We start from the raw sequence: 18,842 nt of genomic DNA on the forward strand, positions 1-18,842 counted from the left end.
TGGATGTATCGCAGCAGCGCCGTCGACCTTTCATTTGTGTCTTGGATTCAGATGATTTTATAGGGCCACAGCTTTTCTAGTTTGTGGGAACGAAACATGTATAACAAGACTGCATCTTGTTCGTTCATCGGTTCAAATATGAGATCGAAGTAAATAGGTTGTGCATTTATTACCCGTTTACGTGAGACCGCTGTGGTTATGATTAATCTGAAGCTATACGAAAAAAATTGCAATTTATTTTCTTGCTGGAAGAAAACATCATAAGTGTTCTTGATAAGTATGTGTGCGTTAGGATGAAGTAGGCAATCTTTTTACGACCGCTTTTTTCTTTCCGGGGGTTTCTTCGTTACAAAAATGAATTACCCATGGAAAAGTTCACTCATAGAATTATCGCTATCAACGAAATCCGGTATCAGTCCGAGGAATAAGTTCCGCCGAAAAACGACGCTTTGTTCACTGTTAAACGTGAAACCAGCCGATAATCATGTTTCTCGAGCTAGAACACTAAGATGAAATTTCTGAAATAGGAATTACTATTTTTTTGTGTTTGCTCTAGATACCGACTATATTGAAAGAAGGTGCAGTATCAAAAAGAATATGCGTGTTTTATGAATACACACAAATATGACTCTTTCAAAGAGTGCAACCGCTTCTAATTTTCTGTGCCGTAGGTGATGTTGAATTTTGTGGTGTTGGATTAGTTTTCGAGGATTACACAGAAAGTTTTATTTTCAATAATATAGTGCTCCGACCTGTCTTTTTGCCCACCGAATGCTATAACGTCGTTCTTTAGGAACTGCAAAAGACGTTTATTCAATTCGTTTTGTGATGGCGCGTTTTGGATGATTTTTTTTTTCCTCCCGACATTTTTTTAGACAGAAAGCGTCCTATTAGAAAACGTCCATTCGTTGCTTGATGTGGAATTGATCTCCATTCGGACGCTTTGCCGGCGGACAGACAGACGCCTCTCATAAAAAAAAATATATATATATATATACATACTTCGAATTTTAATATTACTGCTTTTAAAAGATTCCACGTGGTCAGGATTCTATACCAGCGGACAGGAATATAACGTTAATTCATCCAATATCGGAAAGAAGAGGAAAGAAAGATCGGTTTATGTGTGTGTGTGTTAATGAACTAACCGTCCGAGTGGATTTATAAGCCAGTTAACCTTTTCTTTTGTGTAAAGACAAAGAGAAGAAATTAAAAAAAAAAACAGAATAGAAGCGAAAATAAAATGTGAAAAAGAGTTGGCCAGTGAAAAAATAGAAAAGAAATTAAGAAGGAATTAAGAGAAGTGAAGGGGGGAAAAAAAAAAGAGAAGAAACGCGTCATTAGAAAGAAAGAGTCTGGGGGTTTTTCGCACAAGCTTGTGGAAACAGCCAAGATCACGGAACCCAAAACTGGGAACCCTGAGCAGGTGAGCAGTGGCGAGCAGGAGGAGATTAGCAGCCAGCAGGGCTTGCCCGACAAGACCATGACGGTGAGTTATCAGTACGATGTTGCTTCGTCGGCATCTGGTGGGTTCATACGTCTCCTGTTCCGTTGGAGAGGCAGCGTCTGGAAGGTGGTTTATAGGGACATGCTAATCTTCCTGGTATCGTACGTGCTGCTCACCTTGCTCTACCAATTCGTTCTCACCGATTCTCAGCAGAGGTAAGCAAACTATTTTTGATCCTATTTATTTTTCCTCCCTCTAACTGTGGTTACCCATTTCTTCCAAAAATTCTCGCCAAAGTACGTAATTACAGTAATTTTTGGTGTGTTTTAGACAAATTTTTGATGATTTTCACCTGAAGTAAGGACTTTTTTGGTTGAGATTTATTACATAAATGTAGTAATAGACGATGATTTTATTATACGTACGGCATGACTTATCCATAGTGTCATCAAGGAATCACTTTTACTGCAATGAATATCTCAAGAATCGTAAAAGAGGAAAAAAAAAAACTACGAAAAGTTCGAAATCGAACAGTTCTTTTAGCACTGAGAAATTAAAAATATATATATATATCTAGTGTAACGTACTGTATTTATTTGGCATGTATCTACAAGTTCCATATTTTAATCACACAAATATGACCGTTTTGAAACTTCTTAAAATCTTTGTTAGTAAACAATCTGGAAACCATATTACTGATGCATTATTAGTTTATCTTATCCACTGTATAACGTCAGTAGGGGAAGCGACGTTGCCCCTTGCCAACTTGTATGTAATAATTTCACAGTTTGTCTACATTCGTTTGCTTAATTTATTTTATATGTTTCTTATTACCTTTTGTATCTTTTTCCTGTATAACTAGATAAAGATATGTATTACTACAAAAGAAAAAAATTACCGATGCACATTTTTTGTGCATTTTCCAGATAGCAAGCAACCTATATGTATTGCAAAACGTTATATGGTCATATTCAATAAAATTCCACGAAGTAATTTCGATATAAAAACTCATTTTTAATGTGATATTTGTTTTAAAGGATAATTTATAACAAAGACTCTGGTATTTATTACAATAATTTATAAGGCGATTATTAATCGATAATTAAAAAATTATTTTTATATTTTGATAGAAAATCAGTAAAAATCTGGAGAGGGGAAAAAAGGCACAAAACTTTTTGAAATAACTGTTTTGAATAAAAAGTCCAAGTTTTAAGATTTTTGAAAAGTGATGAAACTTTTCACATATTTTTTGCTTATATCAGGCTATGAGAGAAGATAATTCATCATCATTAATCTGAAAAGCAAAAATGAATGGAATGTGCATGAGTTACTCATAATTTTCAAAGACCGTTGCATTTTTCGAGTAAAGATTAGGGTTGGTCGCTTTGAACGTGAATACACTTTTTTGCTCTTCACAGATCAGTTTGATGTCAGAATTGGAAGACGCATTTGCATAAATTGATTAATCTGTTGGATTTTTCTAAACATAAATTATACATGCTTGAATATTGTTTTTTTCCCATTGTGCATTTTTGAGCAGTAGAGGTCCTACCTAGAGATGAACAGGGAACTGCTTTAGTAAACCTTACAGGTTCAATAAATGGCAAATTCAATAAGTAAAATTACATATTTTCCACTTCTTCCAACTTTCTCCTTTGTGATGAGGCATTTTCGTGTATGGGCCATCTTCGCGTCTTCGAAAGCAAAGTTTTATTGAATTTTTTTTTTTGAAGCAGGTTTCAGCCGATTATCTAAAACTAGGATAGTGAAACAATATTGCTGGAGTGCAAAAAAAAAATTATTTTACGCATTTTTCTATCGTTTCCTGTATGTTAACAATACTTTTGAGATTTATCTCTGCTAATTCTCAATTGTAGATTGTTGCCAAAAAGTACGTATAAGTGTTATTTTCTGAATGAGGGAGAAATTTCTGTCACCTTTTGGGCTCCTCTGAGACATCTATCGATGTGCGCAAAGTTTTTCCTGATTTATGTAATCTCTTTGAAGAAAAGAAAATTTTTGATTACTGTTTTACGTACATGTGTAATGCATGTTTAAAGCATTTAAAACATGTTTAATGTGTTTAAACTTACTGAGATAAAGCGTTTGGCCTGTTTTATGAAGTGCATGTACGGTTAAGTAGTCAGCCAACTTTAACGGCATCGAAGTCAAACTTTGTGAAGTGAAATTTCAGAGACAGTCGTGAGTTGAGACATATTGTTTAAGTAATATTGTACCCTAACTACATAGACAATTTGAACAGAAAAATGTGGTGAAGGTCATTTTAATAAGTAAAGGTCTATATTAGTGTCATCAGAGACATACCACTACGCTATGGAAAAATTTCGTAAAATTTCATATGCATATTGCACGTTTGAAAATTAAGGATGTGTCTCAATATAATTAAAGAAAATATAATTACATTTAAAGTTAAGTCATTAAAATACTTAATATATCTTTTAATACCTAACTGGTCAAGCCTCTATTGATTTCACAACTACAATAGCAATATTATTTTCTTTTTCAATGTTGTTTCGAAAAATCAAAGAAAAACTCTAATCATTTAAAAGTTTTATCGCTCAATAAACATTCTCAAGTTAAACCCGGGATAAAATTGCGTTAAAAGAGAATATTTACAAGAGCGAAACTTCGGGTACTTCTTCGGAAGTACGTTCTCCATGTTATATATTTATGGGCTTTTTGGACCTTAATTAAAAATTTAAAATTCATGGTAAGGTATAAGAAAGGGATTTGTATGTAGTATGCATAAAAGAACCGATTCCTAAAATAGGTTTACGAAAATTGCATTTTGTTATATTTATGAGCAAATTTTATCACATGCCGCTACTTTTTTTTATATTTGGATCTGATTGTTAATGAAAATTTCACGGCATCTACACCATGTTTAAGATCAACATTAATATACTTTGGTTTGTATATTTAGAGCAGTCATCTTCAACTCGTAATTTCTGGAGCATTGGAGCAAGCTTCAATGAGTACATTGAAGCACTGAAGATTGCTTCATGCCTATGTTTGATTTCGTACTTGTCTTGCCAATCAAATTCCTCATTCAGTTGCTGATTTTAAGATCATTCAATTGCTGTTTTCTACATGATGAGTTCTAGGTGCACACTAGGTTGAAGATCCCCGTGATCTATAGAGATCAGAATACAGTGATGCCTCGACTTACCAATTTTGTGGCTAACGAAGATTATTTTTTTTCGACATTTTCTACTTCAGTTAACGAATATGGATTAGGCTAACGAACATTTCTATTGATATGGATTCATGCGCTAACATGAAACAGCTGCGCTGTGAGCTAAATTTCCGTGATAATCAAAATGAATCCAGAAAGTAACTATCACTTTAGACAAATTAATTTATTTCCACCTCAGAACGGCTTTCCCAGATATATCCCTCTCTTTCTCTTTCAGAAACATTTTGAGCCATTTCATGTGAAATGGCGGCATTTCTCTAAGAGAAAATGCGTTAAAAAAAGTTTCACACTTGAATAGTTTCCGTGCATACGGCTGAATATCAAACTGAACAGTGTGGACATTCTATTTAGAAACTTATATTTTCCATCTGCATGTGCGTGTGAGAGCAGGCCTGCCACCAGGGAAAAGCAGGCGAGTTTGATGCCTCGGACAAGAGGGGGAGCAAATTTCATCTTTTAATCTATCTTTCAACATTACAAGGGGACACCAAAATGCGAGCCTACCCTGGCTGGCCAAGCATCTAGCTGCGGCCCTGTGAGAGAGAGAAATGGGCTGATTATTTTACATAGACAGCAGTTCGCATATATATATATTTTTTTCATTATGACTCAAGTACTCGAATGCCAACATAGTGTAAGTTCAGTATCTCATCCTTCCTATAAATTCTCCTTTATCCACTTGTAAAATTGTTTATCTCAGCCTTCAGACAGTATTAGCATTTTTCACTGTGCTTTTCAGTGCTTTATGAAAGTTATCTTCAAATTTTAAGCCATTTCTGGAATGAATTGAACGATTTTCCCCATAGAAAGGTGTGGAAAATCGCGTTTCGGTTAACGATCGTGAGTAGGGAACGAATTATCTTCGTTAGCCGAGGCATCGTTCTATCAGAATTACACGCGCCTCTTCATCTAAATCCTTTTCTTAAATCAAAACTAAGCAGAGCTCTCTCCCGGTACTATACATAAATTCCGAACATATTTCTGAAAATTTCATTTCTGACTTTCTGTGTTTTCACCCCTGTATTACTCTGTACGTTCATTTTTGTTTTCCATTTATTTAAATGTCATTTTGGATTTATCTCTCTGTCGCATACGTGTTCCGAAAAAGAAGAAGAAAATGCTATTCTTTAAATAAAATTGTAGGTTGGGAGAAAGAAAATAACCGCTTGTGAAAACTTTTCAGAAAACATTAAAATTGTTGTGTCTTGGTAATATATATATTGAGGGCAAAAAGAAAAGTTTCTTTTCTATTTTCGACGCATAATAAATATAAACAGCTGGAAAATAGTTGCACGTTGACGTTCTCTATCTCTGTCTCCGAAAAGCTGGAGTTCACGTCGAGTTCCCTGCGGTTGGAAATTATTATTTCTTTGCTTTTTAATATTTGATTCTTTTTTTTTGATTCCTAGAATTACGGCTATTTTTTCAAACGCGTGGGTGAAACACGATAAAAGTCAAAAGTTGACTTAAAACGATTTGCTGTCGAGTGAAGTTAATAGTGTTTGCGATCTTTCTGAACCAATCCATCTTGCTTGAAGGAAATTATTTTATAGAAATGACGTTAATACACCGAGCGAAGGCTTTTAAGTCACGGAGCCATAATAGCACATATTGCAGAAAATTTTTTTTCTATCATTTATCGAATTATTTTAGATTGTGGTACTTTAATCAAGTTTACTGAGGTGGCTACTGATATTTTACAGTCGGAACATGCGAAGGAATTAGTCTTCTTGTAATATCATAAACGTAGTACAAACTACGCGTATAAGAATACTTACTTGAAGTATTTTGATGCTAAATCTGGTGTAGTGGTTCTATTTAATTAAAAAAAAATTGATCCTCAGAAAACCAGCAGAATCGTTTCAAGTGAGTCTCCCCTTTGGAGGAAGAAACATGTATGCCCAATCCAATTGATGTTAATAGCAATAAAAGGTTGCCCCCGTGTACCTAAACCAGTGTTTCTCAACCGTCGGGCCGCGCCCCGGTATTGGGCCGTGACATCATTTACACCGGGCCGCGACTGATCTGCCGTTTTATTTTTCCATTAGTCGTGTATTTGACCGGGCCTTCCACTTATAAAAATGAATGAAACCTGGCCGCGGGCTTCCAAAGGTTGAGAACCACTGACCTAGACAACATCCCCTTATAGTGGGTGTTGACCTAGATCCCCGGACCGTAGGTGTTGATATACCAGAGTTTTATGGCTTGTGCACGATACCGTACGCAATATCATGCGTTCTGGAGACCCATCTTAAGAGCATCATGAGCCCCGGGTAGTGATTTTCCTGAGGCCACTACCATGTGTGTGTGTGTGTGTGTGTGTGTGTGTACTAGAAATTCTTGCCTACAAAAGTTGCATGCCTGGCAGTCCAGTGGTTAAGGAGCTAGCTTCTGACTGTGCAGGTTCGAGCATGGATGTCTACTAACACACTAACCAATTCCCTGGACAGATCGTCAAAGATCTCTTGGGAATACGTGGTGATCACGTTATTATTAAAAAAAATTACACGCTTATTCTCAAAAATTGTAATCGAATCTCGCTTTGATGAGGTTAATTTCTGCTCTTGAGGGGCCTCCCTATCCCTAGGCCGTGGCACAGTGGACTAATACGTTAAGACGGCATGGTCTGGAGATTTCTGTCATTTCTTAGGTTTTTTCTGCTATAAGAAATATAAAAAATTTGTTTTTACTTATGCTACTAAACCACACTTGCACTTCGTCCATATTCCTCTGCGGAAGATTTTTTTTGGTTGTTGAAAATGTGTTTGCTTATACTATAATAAATTTAGTATATCCATGTTTTTTTTTATAGCGCACATTCGGATGTTTCACATGTTTTATTGGAATTGCTGTCAAAAATTTATCTAACATAGGTAGCTAAATAGATAAAGTAGTGGGTTATAGCTTTTCTTTGTGTACCGACAAGCGTGATATACCAAAACCCCACACAATTGGGGGTGCTGTATATACCGCGGGGTAACTGCAGTAAAATGGCAATGACGTACATGGATATGTTGTAAATATGATGCACCGGGTGATCACGCCTAATCACCGAATTTATCACATTTTTGGTAAGTTTGATTAATTCTGTTCATATATTGCGAATTGATCACACTTACCGGTGATTGTGTGTAATTCTCAGCTCGTATTGGTATCATAAACGTGAATGAAATTACTGTAATTTACCGGAATCTTGTGTAAACTTCAGTCCAGGAGGAATTCGATCTGCAACGCTTTGTTTGCCCATGTTGATACACGTGTGAAAGAAAGTCAACATTTCAAGACTGATGACAATTTCTATATGCTTTTATATTTTCAACAGATGTTTCTCATTTAAGTTAATTTTTATGGCAAAACACATGTGATGGACGTATCAAGTATTAGGCAAAATTGATAAGTGGGAAATGGTATTGATAGAAGATGACACTTTTCCACATTTATAAAAATTTCCAACATTGCTTAGAAGTCGTGCACAATCGTGGTAAAAGTCATGAATAAAATGAAATTTATCACACATACCGATACAACGGGTGATTATGCATAACCAGTGCTTATGCATAGTAACCGATTTATTACTTTTACCATATTATATATGTGCATTACCATATACAACGCGCCAAGGAAAGTGCTAATAATTTTAAAAAATAGAATTCATCATTCATTACATTTAGTTTTTGTCGTTTTATTCGATAGTTAGATCTATCTTGCTGAAAAGTCACAAAAAATTTTATGATTGCGGCATGGGGCTAATGAATGGAGCATGATCTTTAGGCTGGTCGTTCTCTGGAAGCTACCACGAGCGAAAACAAGTCGCGTGTATGCTCAGGACTAGTATAACGGTCCTCCCGAGTGGCGTGGTGGTAAGATGCTCGTTTGCCACAGTGAAGGCTGTTGTTACGGTCCCAGATTCGAACCCGAGAGAGGTTATAGATAACATATTTTCCCTAATGAGCTTGAGGTGACCAGCGCCTTCATTTCCAACCCATCTCATTAATGGCAGTAAATTGCAATATAGCGATATGGCTCAGAGTTTATGTTTGGTTGAAGTATAGCACTCCTGTGTGCACGTATACGCGTCTTGTTCTCCTTCGTGTAAGGGCCCTTTCACACGGAGCGGATGCGGATGCGGACGCGGATGCGGATGCGGGTCCGGAAGAAGTTTTAACAATTGGAATATACTGCGCCTTTCAGACGAGCCGAAAAATCTCCGCACCTAGGAAATGTTCATGCGGGTCCGGACGTCGTCCGCATGTGTCAAAACCTAAGTGCGGGCTCCGCATCCGCACATAGAAGTTTTGACAATAGGTTTATTCGGAGCTATTCAGACGATGCGGATGCGGAGCGAATTCGTCCGCATCTTTGGCTATTTTTTGAAGGTGATTTTGCACGGAATTTTTTTAATTATTTGCCATAAATACCCTTAAAAACACCATGTGAGGGTCCCTGTTCATCAAATACGATGTACCCACATACGTGTATCCCTTCGTTTCCTTCTGAGATGGAGATATAGCAACTTTAACTGCCTTTTGTCCATATTTCACAATTTTATACAATAAAACCTGCCAACAAGGGCCACTGACGGGACCAAAATTATAAGCCGTTCTGTTCATTACGAATATTTAATTGACTACATACTTTAATAACTTTTAAATTTAATTTAAAAATATTAATTTTTTTATTTTTAAATTTTTAAAATTATTTAAAAAATTATAAATATTTGAAATATTATTTTAAATATTTGTTATTTTTTTAAATATTTGTTATTTTTTTAAATATTTGTTATTTTTTTAAATATTTATTATTTTTTTAAATTTTCAATCTTTTAATTTTTTCAAACTTAAAAAAAAAATACTTTTATTAAACAACGTTATCCACGTACGGTGTTCACTCAGGGCCGGATTAAGACGTTTGAAGACCCTAGCACTTGAATATTTTTGGTGGTTCCCCCCATACCTACAAGTATATTTTACTCGATATTCAGTCTATAAACTTAAAAAATGAAATTTTATATTTCAGAAATGACTAATCTAAGGATGGGATTTCACTATAAAAGGTTTATGAAAGTTATTTTATAAAACTTGAAAAAAGCAACTAATAAATTTATCGGTTGCATTTGCTCTAATGCAACCGATAAATTTATTAGTTGCTTTTTTTTAAATAATTGTTATAAAATTTTTATAGTGTAATCCGGCCGGGATTATACTATAAAGTTTTATAAAAGAACTTTTATGAAAGTTGAAAAATTCAACCAATAGGCGCATCGGTTGCATTCAAGAAAATGCAACCGGTGCACACACACACACACATTTTGTATTCAAAAAATTCAACTAATAAGATAATATTGGTTGAATTTTTCACGTTTTATCAAAGAGCTTTTACAAAACTTTTATAGTGTAATCCCGGCCTAAGGCTGGTATTACACTATAAAACTTGAAAAATGTAACCAATAAACATATCTGTTACATTCGAGCGAACTTAACTGATCGGCCTATCGGTTGCATTTTTCAAGTTTTATAAACTAACTTTTATAAAACTTTTATACTGTAATCCCGGCCTAAGACAGAATTGTGATGTGAATATTTCTAAGCACAGACATTTTGAACGTTCCCACCCCTCCCCTTTTTTTGTACTTGCAAATTCTTTGATATCTCCTGAATTTTTTTTTTAGGAACATATTAGTTTTGGATGTTTTTGGAATTTTTCTTTCATATTTTTCCGGAAAGACGGATTTTTTTTTTCAAAATGTTTTGAAAATATTTGAAGACATTTTCTCCCATCGACTACTTGTGAGGATCGGAATTAAGACATCTTTATTCCCATATTCTATGTGGCTCTAGACTAAACCACCAAAGAATGCCTCTAGGCTGCCTATGGCCACTGAATCAGGTGTGAAGGAGAAAAATAATTACAAAAATTGCGAAAAAATAGTTTTTATGCACGAATTTCAACCTAAAGATGCGGGCGAAACACCCGCATCTTCAGTGCTCGTGTGAAAGGGTATGCGGACCCGCTTCCGCATCCGCATCCGCATCCGCGTCCGCATCCGCGTCCGCATCCGCATCCGCTCCGTGTGAAAGGGGCCTTAGTTTCCAGTGGACGACCCGGCCTAAGTGTTGATAAGTGCATGCATAGTTGCTCATTTTAGTTCGAAGAACCCACGTTTCATTTACGAGTTGAATGGTTTTATAGTAGCCTACTATCCCGGATACAACTCGAGGGTTACCGATTTGGGAATTCTCAATGACGAGCGGCTAAGTTCTCTGAACGTTGTTCTGTAGTGATCAAGAAAGGGACGAGAATGCTAGGTTTCCTTCTTAAAAAGGTCTCTTTGCGTTTTCCTGAATTCATTCTTTAGCTTTTCAAAGTCTTAGTTCGCCCTAGACCTAGTATGTTGTAAGGTTTTGGAGACCATACCTACACACAGAGGGACACAGTGGTAAGTGCAGAGAAGAGCTATGCGTGTTCTTGTTGGCACACAAGGCTTCTGATATAAAGAAAGATTTGATTTCTATATTTTTTATATAGAAATAGAGAATATTTTTTATCAGAGGAACGCCGGAGTCTAGGGGATATGATCGAAGTGTAAAATTTTCAACTTGGATGGACCATGAGTAATTACTAAACCTTCAATCAATTGCTTCGACAAGGAGATTACGACTTCACACAACACCAACTTTGGCTCGCTCTCCATCTCAAATCGCTATTTGCTGCCATTAATGAGATGGGTTGAAAATGAAGGCACTGAAGAGAAGGTGGCCGCCTCAAGCTCGTTAGGGAAAATATCTTATCTACAGTATATCCTCCCTCGGGTTTGAATCTGGGACCGTGATAGCAACCTTCACGTGAGTAGACGAGCATATTACCACCACGCCACTCGGACGCGACAAGGGATTACCAGTACAGTTTAGTAAGGGACAGCTCCAAGTTGTAGAATTTTTCTCTAATAGGATTGTTAATAAATGAATTAGCTTACATCCGGGGGTCGTGAATTCTAACACGATTGACACGTTTAAAAAAGCACGATAAACGTATTGGGATAAATCGAGAAGCTCTACTCATACTTAGATAAGACAAACATGATCTTTATATGGGCAGTGTATTTTATAGTATTTATTATTAGTTTTTTTTCTCTCATGATATATCCTTTTATATTGGGTTGGTGTGTATTTTGGTTATATTTTGACATCCATATTCTTTATATGCATCTTTTTTTTCAGCCATCTCGTTGGGTAATTTGCCTGTTGTGGCCTTTGTGTTAGTATTTGTATTTCTTATGACTTATGCAACCAAAATTATCACTTTTATCTCTTTTTGAGAGAGTAAATTTTTCAAACCCTTTCTTTTAAACTTGAAAAGAATACGTAAGCAAAATCTGAAGTATGCACTTGATCTTGAAGAAAAAAAGTTAAGTATCTACTTGGCCTTCTGTTTTTCAATTTTTTTTCTTCAAGTTTTTGAGTCAGTTTCATACGATTAGTGAGGCAAGAGAGTATTTATAATTCAGATTCGTATAATTACAAAATACTTTAAAACTTTTTGACTGAAGAGATAAATCGCCCAATAGTACAGTAAAATCCCTCTTAACGGACACTCCTCAGATGCGGTAACCCCCTCTTTTATGTCCAAATAAAAATTTCGTCTTGTATAACATTTCAAACTCTGATTAACGGTCACCCCTCTTTTAAGGACGAATTTTTTTGTCCCGCCGGTGACCGGAAAAGAGAGGTTTTACTGTATTTTGGTTAATTGTTGGGATTTATGTACATTTCAAATTCCCAAGTACAATACTCCTTCCCCAAAGCTAATGAAGTCGTCGTCCCTTGCGTCTTTTAGCGGAATATAATTATAAATATGACGAAGCCTCTGTCACGAAGATGTCAAAATACTTGAATAACGACGACGACGACGATGAGAGCAGTTCTAATTGCAAGTTGTTATTTGCATCCCAACGCCCTTTTCGTTCTCAGGTTCAAAAGTCTAGCACCTCGATTACGTCATGGGCCGGCGGAAATCGCACTGCTCTTCAGTTTTACGTTTCTTCTAGTACCTTGAAGTGGGAAAAACGCGACGCATTGGCTTAAATTCAAATTTCACTGCAACACTACTTTACTCAAAATGATCTGCTAAGGAGAAAAAAAAAAGAATAAAAGAAACACACGGAGAGACTCTTCTTATGATGGCAAAGATTCATGAAAAAGCGCCAGACTCTGCACACATACATACACATGCATACAGAGACGTAGAAAGAACAAATAAAAATAAAGAGCAAACTTTATTATTTTGTTTAATAATAACACTTCTCTTTTGTACGCCTTTCAAAAAAACGCGAGATGCTTAATTTACGCTAAAGTGGGGTGAAGGTCGCCTTAACAAATGAATGGCCTTCCATTTAAGATTTTAATAGAAATAAACTTGCCGAGCTTATGCTTTGGATTTGAGAAGTTTCATCTCTTGTGAAGAGATTCGTAGAGATTTGTAATGGGGGTACGCAGACTGTTCTGAAGGTTCGTGGACTGGTTGCGTCGATTCTACGATTGTTGTCGGTGAAGATAGTTTCTAGTATGGTTTGTTTATGCTAGTAATGCCATTGTGGGGTTTGTTTTTCCTTTCTTTCTCAGACACACTATATAAGGTCAACTGCGTATGTTAGTATATATAGTACAATAGTATGTTAGTATATATAATACAATAGTATGTTAGTATATGTTTTAGCATATTACAATGGCGGACCATTTTTCTTTACTACCCACGTATAATTCTACAAAAATTATGTAAGGATGATTTCTTGATATACATACAATCACCGCAGATGACTAATAGTTATTGAAAAAAATAATTTCATAATTTATGAAAATTTATAATTAACGAAAAAATAGTTACAGAATTACTGATAGAAATAATTTCAGAATTACTGATAGAAATAATTTCAGAATTACTGATAGAAATAATTTCAGAATTACTGATAGAAATAATTTCAGAATTACTGATAGAAATAATTTCAGAATTACTGATAGAAATAATTTCAGAATTACTGATAGAAATCATTTCAGAATTACTGATAGAAATAATTTCAGAATTATTGAGAATATTTTCAGAATTGTCAAGAATAATAATTCATAGAAAAATTAGTTTTGAAAGAAATGATTTCATAATTAATGAAAATTTAAAATTAATGAAAAATAATTTCAGAATTATTAGGACAAATTTCAAATTTAATAAAAGAAATAATTGATTAAAGAAAATAAATAAATAAATAAATTAAAAAAAGAGTTATTTGAAAATAAATAAAAATTTAAATTTAATGGAAGAAATAAATTCAGAGTGAATAAAAGTGTTTTCATTTTTGAACTCTGTTTAGTAACCGAAGATATATACCACGGTATATGACTTGGTGGCCCGCGTTCTTCGTGGGAAGTTTAATTTAGCCCTCACTGTGTGTCAGAAAGGTCCAAGACCCTTTCCTTAAATGCTTAAGAAACATCGCTCCATAAATGATGTGTTATTTTTCCAGTCAGGATAATTCTAGGCTATACGTGACATAGTAGATTTTGTTGAATTGACTCTTAGAAAAGACTTTTCTGACCTGAATTTTTTTGGACAAACAACAATTTTATTTCTATAAATTTATTTCTCGTCGTTAGGTTCAATAACAACATCAACAGCAAACATTTTTATGAAAAATACATTTCACTGTTGGAATTCTGAAACGATTCCAATTGGCATGATCGGGCAAATATTTTCAACTTATATAATTTTAAATTTAAAAACATGATTTATGTATATCATTCTCTGATCATATGAGAAATAAAAATCAATATTAGTATGATTCAAATACACAATAATTTTTTAAAGTATCACAGGCAGTCAGAAATTAGAATGACACGTACACATCAACAAAAAGAATGAAGTTGTGCTCACACAACCGATCACGATGGAACTGTAAATCACTGCAATCTATCGGCAACAAATGAAACTGGGATATGCAAAATGCTAATTGGTATCATTTCTCATGAAGAACGGAAAGCCGAAAGTGTTAAGGATTCCAATTGGAATCACTAGGGTAGAGAAGGGATAAAATATCATCAATTTTTGCCACAACCCCTTGTGAGAAAACAGTATGATCCTCCCCTCCCCCCCCCCCCAAATCACCAAAAAGGATTTTTTCTTTCCTTCAATTTTCCCATGATTATCGAAACTTCTGAAAATTTCAATTTCACTTCTTGATGTTTTGTATTTATTTTTGAAAATCAGCACGAATATAAATTGTTTTGATTAGATCACTTTTGATAATGAAGTATTTTCATATAAACTCGACTGCTTGTAGCCATTCGTGTATTCGATCAGTGTTAAAGTTTATTCTTCATCGTATATAATAAAAATATATATACAGGGTGGGGCAAAAAGTCCGTAGAAACTTTAAAAATTCATAAAAACCGGAAAATTAACCGAAATAAAAAACGGTTTGCAGGGTTAGCATCATTAAGGTCACGGAAATTTTTTTGACAGGAATAAAAACCCCCAAAAAACAGTCGATAGGTGGTGCTGGTACAAGCGACTATGGTGGAAATATGCAAATGAGACGGTTATAAGAACTTGCGCTCCTAATCCACAATCAGTTCACCGTTGTAAACCGTGTATGTGGACCCGCTGCTGGTTTTGTGACTCGCCTGCAATGTGTTATCCGCTGCGGTGGTGCTCATGTGGAACACGTACTGCGGTAAATAACGATTTGGAGGCATTCTGTTCGTTATTTGCGAATCTTTTCTTTGACTTGTGTACGTCAGCACCATCTATCGGCTATTTTTTCCCCGTCTTCAAAAAAATTCCCATATTCTAGCGATACTGACCCTGCAAACCATTTTTTTATTTCAGTTATTTCTCCAGGTTTTAAGTTTCTACGGACTTTTTGACTACCCTATAATATAATATTGATTATTTTTCGTTAGAGGAGAGGGTCAAGAACTAAGATCAAATATTTTTGGTTGATTGGGTTCCCTGGTTAAAAGTTCCATGAGCTCATGTGGAAACCAGAACCACCTACAGCAACCTTTTGAACTCGGTGTGTATACGTATTGCTATTTAAAAAAACAGCCGGATGCCATGTAATAATCTCATCAATTTAAATGTGCGATATGAAATTAGAAATATACTAAACCTGTGATTTCAATTATTTCAAGCCCCGAATTGGCAAGTAGAGTTTAGAATATCTCATTGATCCTTCGTATTCCTTTGTAACCAAATGCCATTGTTATCATTTTTGCGTAAGTAATAAAATGCCAACTCATCCCCAAAAGATTCTGTATTCGATTAACTCCTTTACCTACAAGCTTTTGGCGAAAAATTTCTTCTGCGTGTAAATGAACTAGCAGGGATAAGAAGGTTTTCAACAGCTGGCTGATGCAAAAATGAATTAAGAAAAGGAAGAAAATTCACCTGCCCTTGGGGGCAATCGAACCCACGTCCTTTCACTTGCCAGCTGAACGGACCGTCCATGTACGGTCCAGTTCAGCACACACGAGCTCTGAAGAAAAGATTGAGATTCGTTGCCTTTGTAGTCCAGTGGTCTAAGGCGCTCATCCAGCAAGTGAGAGGGCGTGGGTTCGATTCCCCGCAAGGACAGTTGAATTTTCTTTCTTTCCTTAATTCATCTTCACATCAGCCAGCTGTTGAAAACCTTCGTATGGATTGTGGAGAGTGACATCCTTGGATAAGTCGTCATCGGAAGGCAGTGTCAGTAATTGTGAGCTTTGGTCTGAGTTAGATCTGACCGCCCGTGCGCGGTCCTGTTCAACTCTAAATGGGTTCCATACACATTCCGGGAATAGTCTGAGAAAAAACTGCGCAGTCCTGGCCTTCGGCATTTCCGGAACGTGTGTGGTGGAAAACTGTCCAGATTTGGTGGACTGTTCGGGCGGCCTGATAAGAAAATGGCCTGATGAAGAAACGATTCTGAATAACTGCGCATTGTGCAGCCACGAATTGTGGAGGCCGATCGGAGTGCGCGCGGATCTGTTTGGTTGAGGCCGCGGTTCAGTCAACATGAGCCAGGAGTTTCTCGCGTACATCACTCACCAGAGAACTGAAAGGTATTTATTCCGGAGCGTGTGTGGCGGAAGGAGTATTCAGGCCGAATACAGAAATCTCGACAGTACTACCTGATCAGTATTTACTCAGAGGATTTCTGGAACGTGTATGGGGGGGGGCCCTTATGGAAAATATTGAGATTCTCTGCCTTTGTTGTCTAGTGGTTCAAGGCACTCACCCGGCAAGTGAGAGGATGTAGGTCCGACTCACCGCAAAGACGGTTGAATTTCCTTTCTTTCACTTGATTCATCTTCGCATCAGCCAGCTGATGGAAATCCTCGTATGGATAGCAGAGATAAATCTAAAAAAGTGGTATCATTTTTTTATTTACACTTGGGGGAATGAAGAAAACAATGAAAAAAAAACCTGGTGTTTTCCATTCTTTCTTCCTCTCTAATCTACTTTCTCCCTATGCATGTTATACTATTTGTTTTAATCATCAAACCGTGTATCGAGGGAGAAAAGGTGAAAAGATAATGCCGAAGTGAAGGAAAAGGAAAAAGACAATTTACGTTTATAGGGTTACCAATGAAAAGAGTCTTGAATGGAGAGACAGAGTTCGAATGCATTCCTTCTATTCACAGTGGGACGAGATATTTCATTCGTGATCTTTAAGGGAGTTAAAAGTAGTTATGACATAGAAAATATATTAATAAAATATTAATATTTAAGAGGCATCCCGAAACAGTAAAAAAGGTGGATATGGTTGTTCTACGTCTAATTGTGTGCTCTAGTTGAATTGCATCGATACTAATAGGAAACAACGGGAGCTAAATAAGACACTTGTGGAAACATAAAAGTGATTGCAAAGTTATTTAACTGAATACAGACACAGTCACCATAGAAAGTGGGGTATACGGGATTCTGCCAATTAATGGGGAGGGAAGTCATCATTCCCTTTTCTTCCCAAGGGAGTTTTTTTTTTACTGCAAAGAACACTATGATCTGGGGGGTGGGAGGCGTTTGCGTATGCCTCCCTTGATCGTAGGATATACATTAAGTATAATTGTTTCGTTCTTGAAGGTGATTTATAAATGTCTTATACGTTTCTCTCAACGTGGCCAATATCCATTTGTGATTCTCTTTTTATTTCGTGCCAAATATTTTAACAGCCCACATAATGGACTCGCATTTGGCGCTATTAGGTGCCAGAAAAGAATTTTTTTTTTTTCCGCCACTGAATGGTGAATTCCAAAATACCGAACTTATCAACACATTAAAAATGAAGTACCCACTAAATATATGCTTTATTCGTCAACAACCCGTCTCTGGAAGTTTACCGCAGACTTATATAATATCCCAAGCCAAAATGTTTGGGTTTATTCCAACATATTCTGCATAACTGACGTAATATCTTGCTGCGTGTGTGTGTGTGATGTGATGAACCATTTAATATCTTTATCTTCACCTCGCGAGCTTCCGAAAAAATTACGTCATTTTTAAAAGAAAAACCAAGTAAATGGGAAAAGGCATGTGATGGCGCCGTATTTTTATACGGCATAAAGCCACGTACTTCTGAAGAGGGGGGGGGGGATAAGAATTTCCCCTGCAGCCAAATGATAGTTTTGAATTCAATTAAAATAAATACAAATAAATACAAAAACAAACAATACAATCAATGCTAAAACCAAAATATTGTTTTCAATCCAAGTTAATTGAAGATTCTTTTTTTCAGCACCCGTATATATATATATATATATAATCTTTTACTTCCTCTCTTATTTCACTGTAACAAAAAAAGAAAAAAAAAACTTTTTCTTCGTTCTAGGGTACAAGTTGTGATTTCTGGGTTTGCTCTTAGCCCGAATAATCATGAGAATGATGATTATTCCCTTCAAACATTGCTTTTGTGGTGAGGAGATCGGTATTTGTAAATTGGTCATTTAAACCCCTTGGATGACTTGAAATGTGTAATTGACAAAAAAAAAACTTTTTGCACTGATAATAATTTTAAAAACTGTAAATAACTGTAGAATATTGAGTAACAATAAAATTTTAAATTTGAGAAATAATGGGACTTTCCCCCCCCCCCATTTTTATTTCCATATACACTCCATTTTCTCGTTTCTTAGCACCCAAAAAACAATTGCCAAT

The 18,842-nt window shown here is 35.8% G+C and overlaps 1 protein-coding gene across 1 annotated transcript in view; it reads left to right on the top strand.

Annotated features, from left to right (window-relative positions):
- The first annotated feature begins 1,355 nt into the window (after positions 1–1,355).
- LOC149078828 (uncharacterized) overlaps positions 1,356–18,842 on the top strand; it is a 32,794-nt gene continuing 15,307 nt past the window's right edge. The window contains exon 1 of the mRNA XM_089240976.1: positions 1,356–1,662. Within this exon, the coding sequence (XP_089097102.1) occupies positions 1,484–1,662 (179 nt within the window). The 5' untranslated portion in view covers positions 1,356–1,483. The remainder of the gene's footprint in view (positions 1,663–18,842) is intronic.

Source organism: Pholcus phalangioides, unplaced genomic scaffold (assembly GCF_987345545.1).
Source record: "Pholcus phalangioides strain wild (caught in Gottingen) unplaced genomic scaffold, Ppha-v1.0 ptg000013l_1, whole genome shotgun sequence".
NCBI lineage: Eukaryota > Metazoa > Arthropoda > Arachnida > Araneae > Pholcidae > Pholcus > Pholcus phalangioides.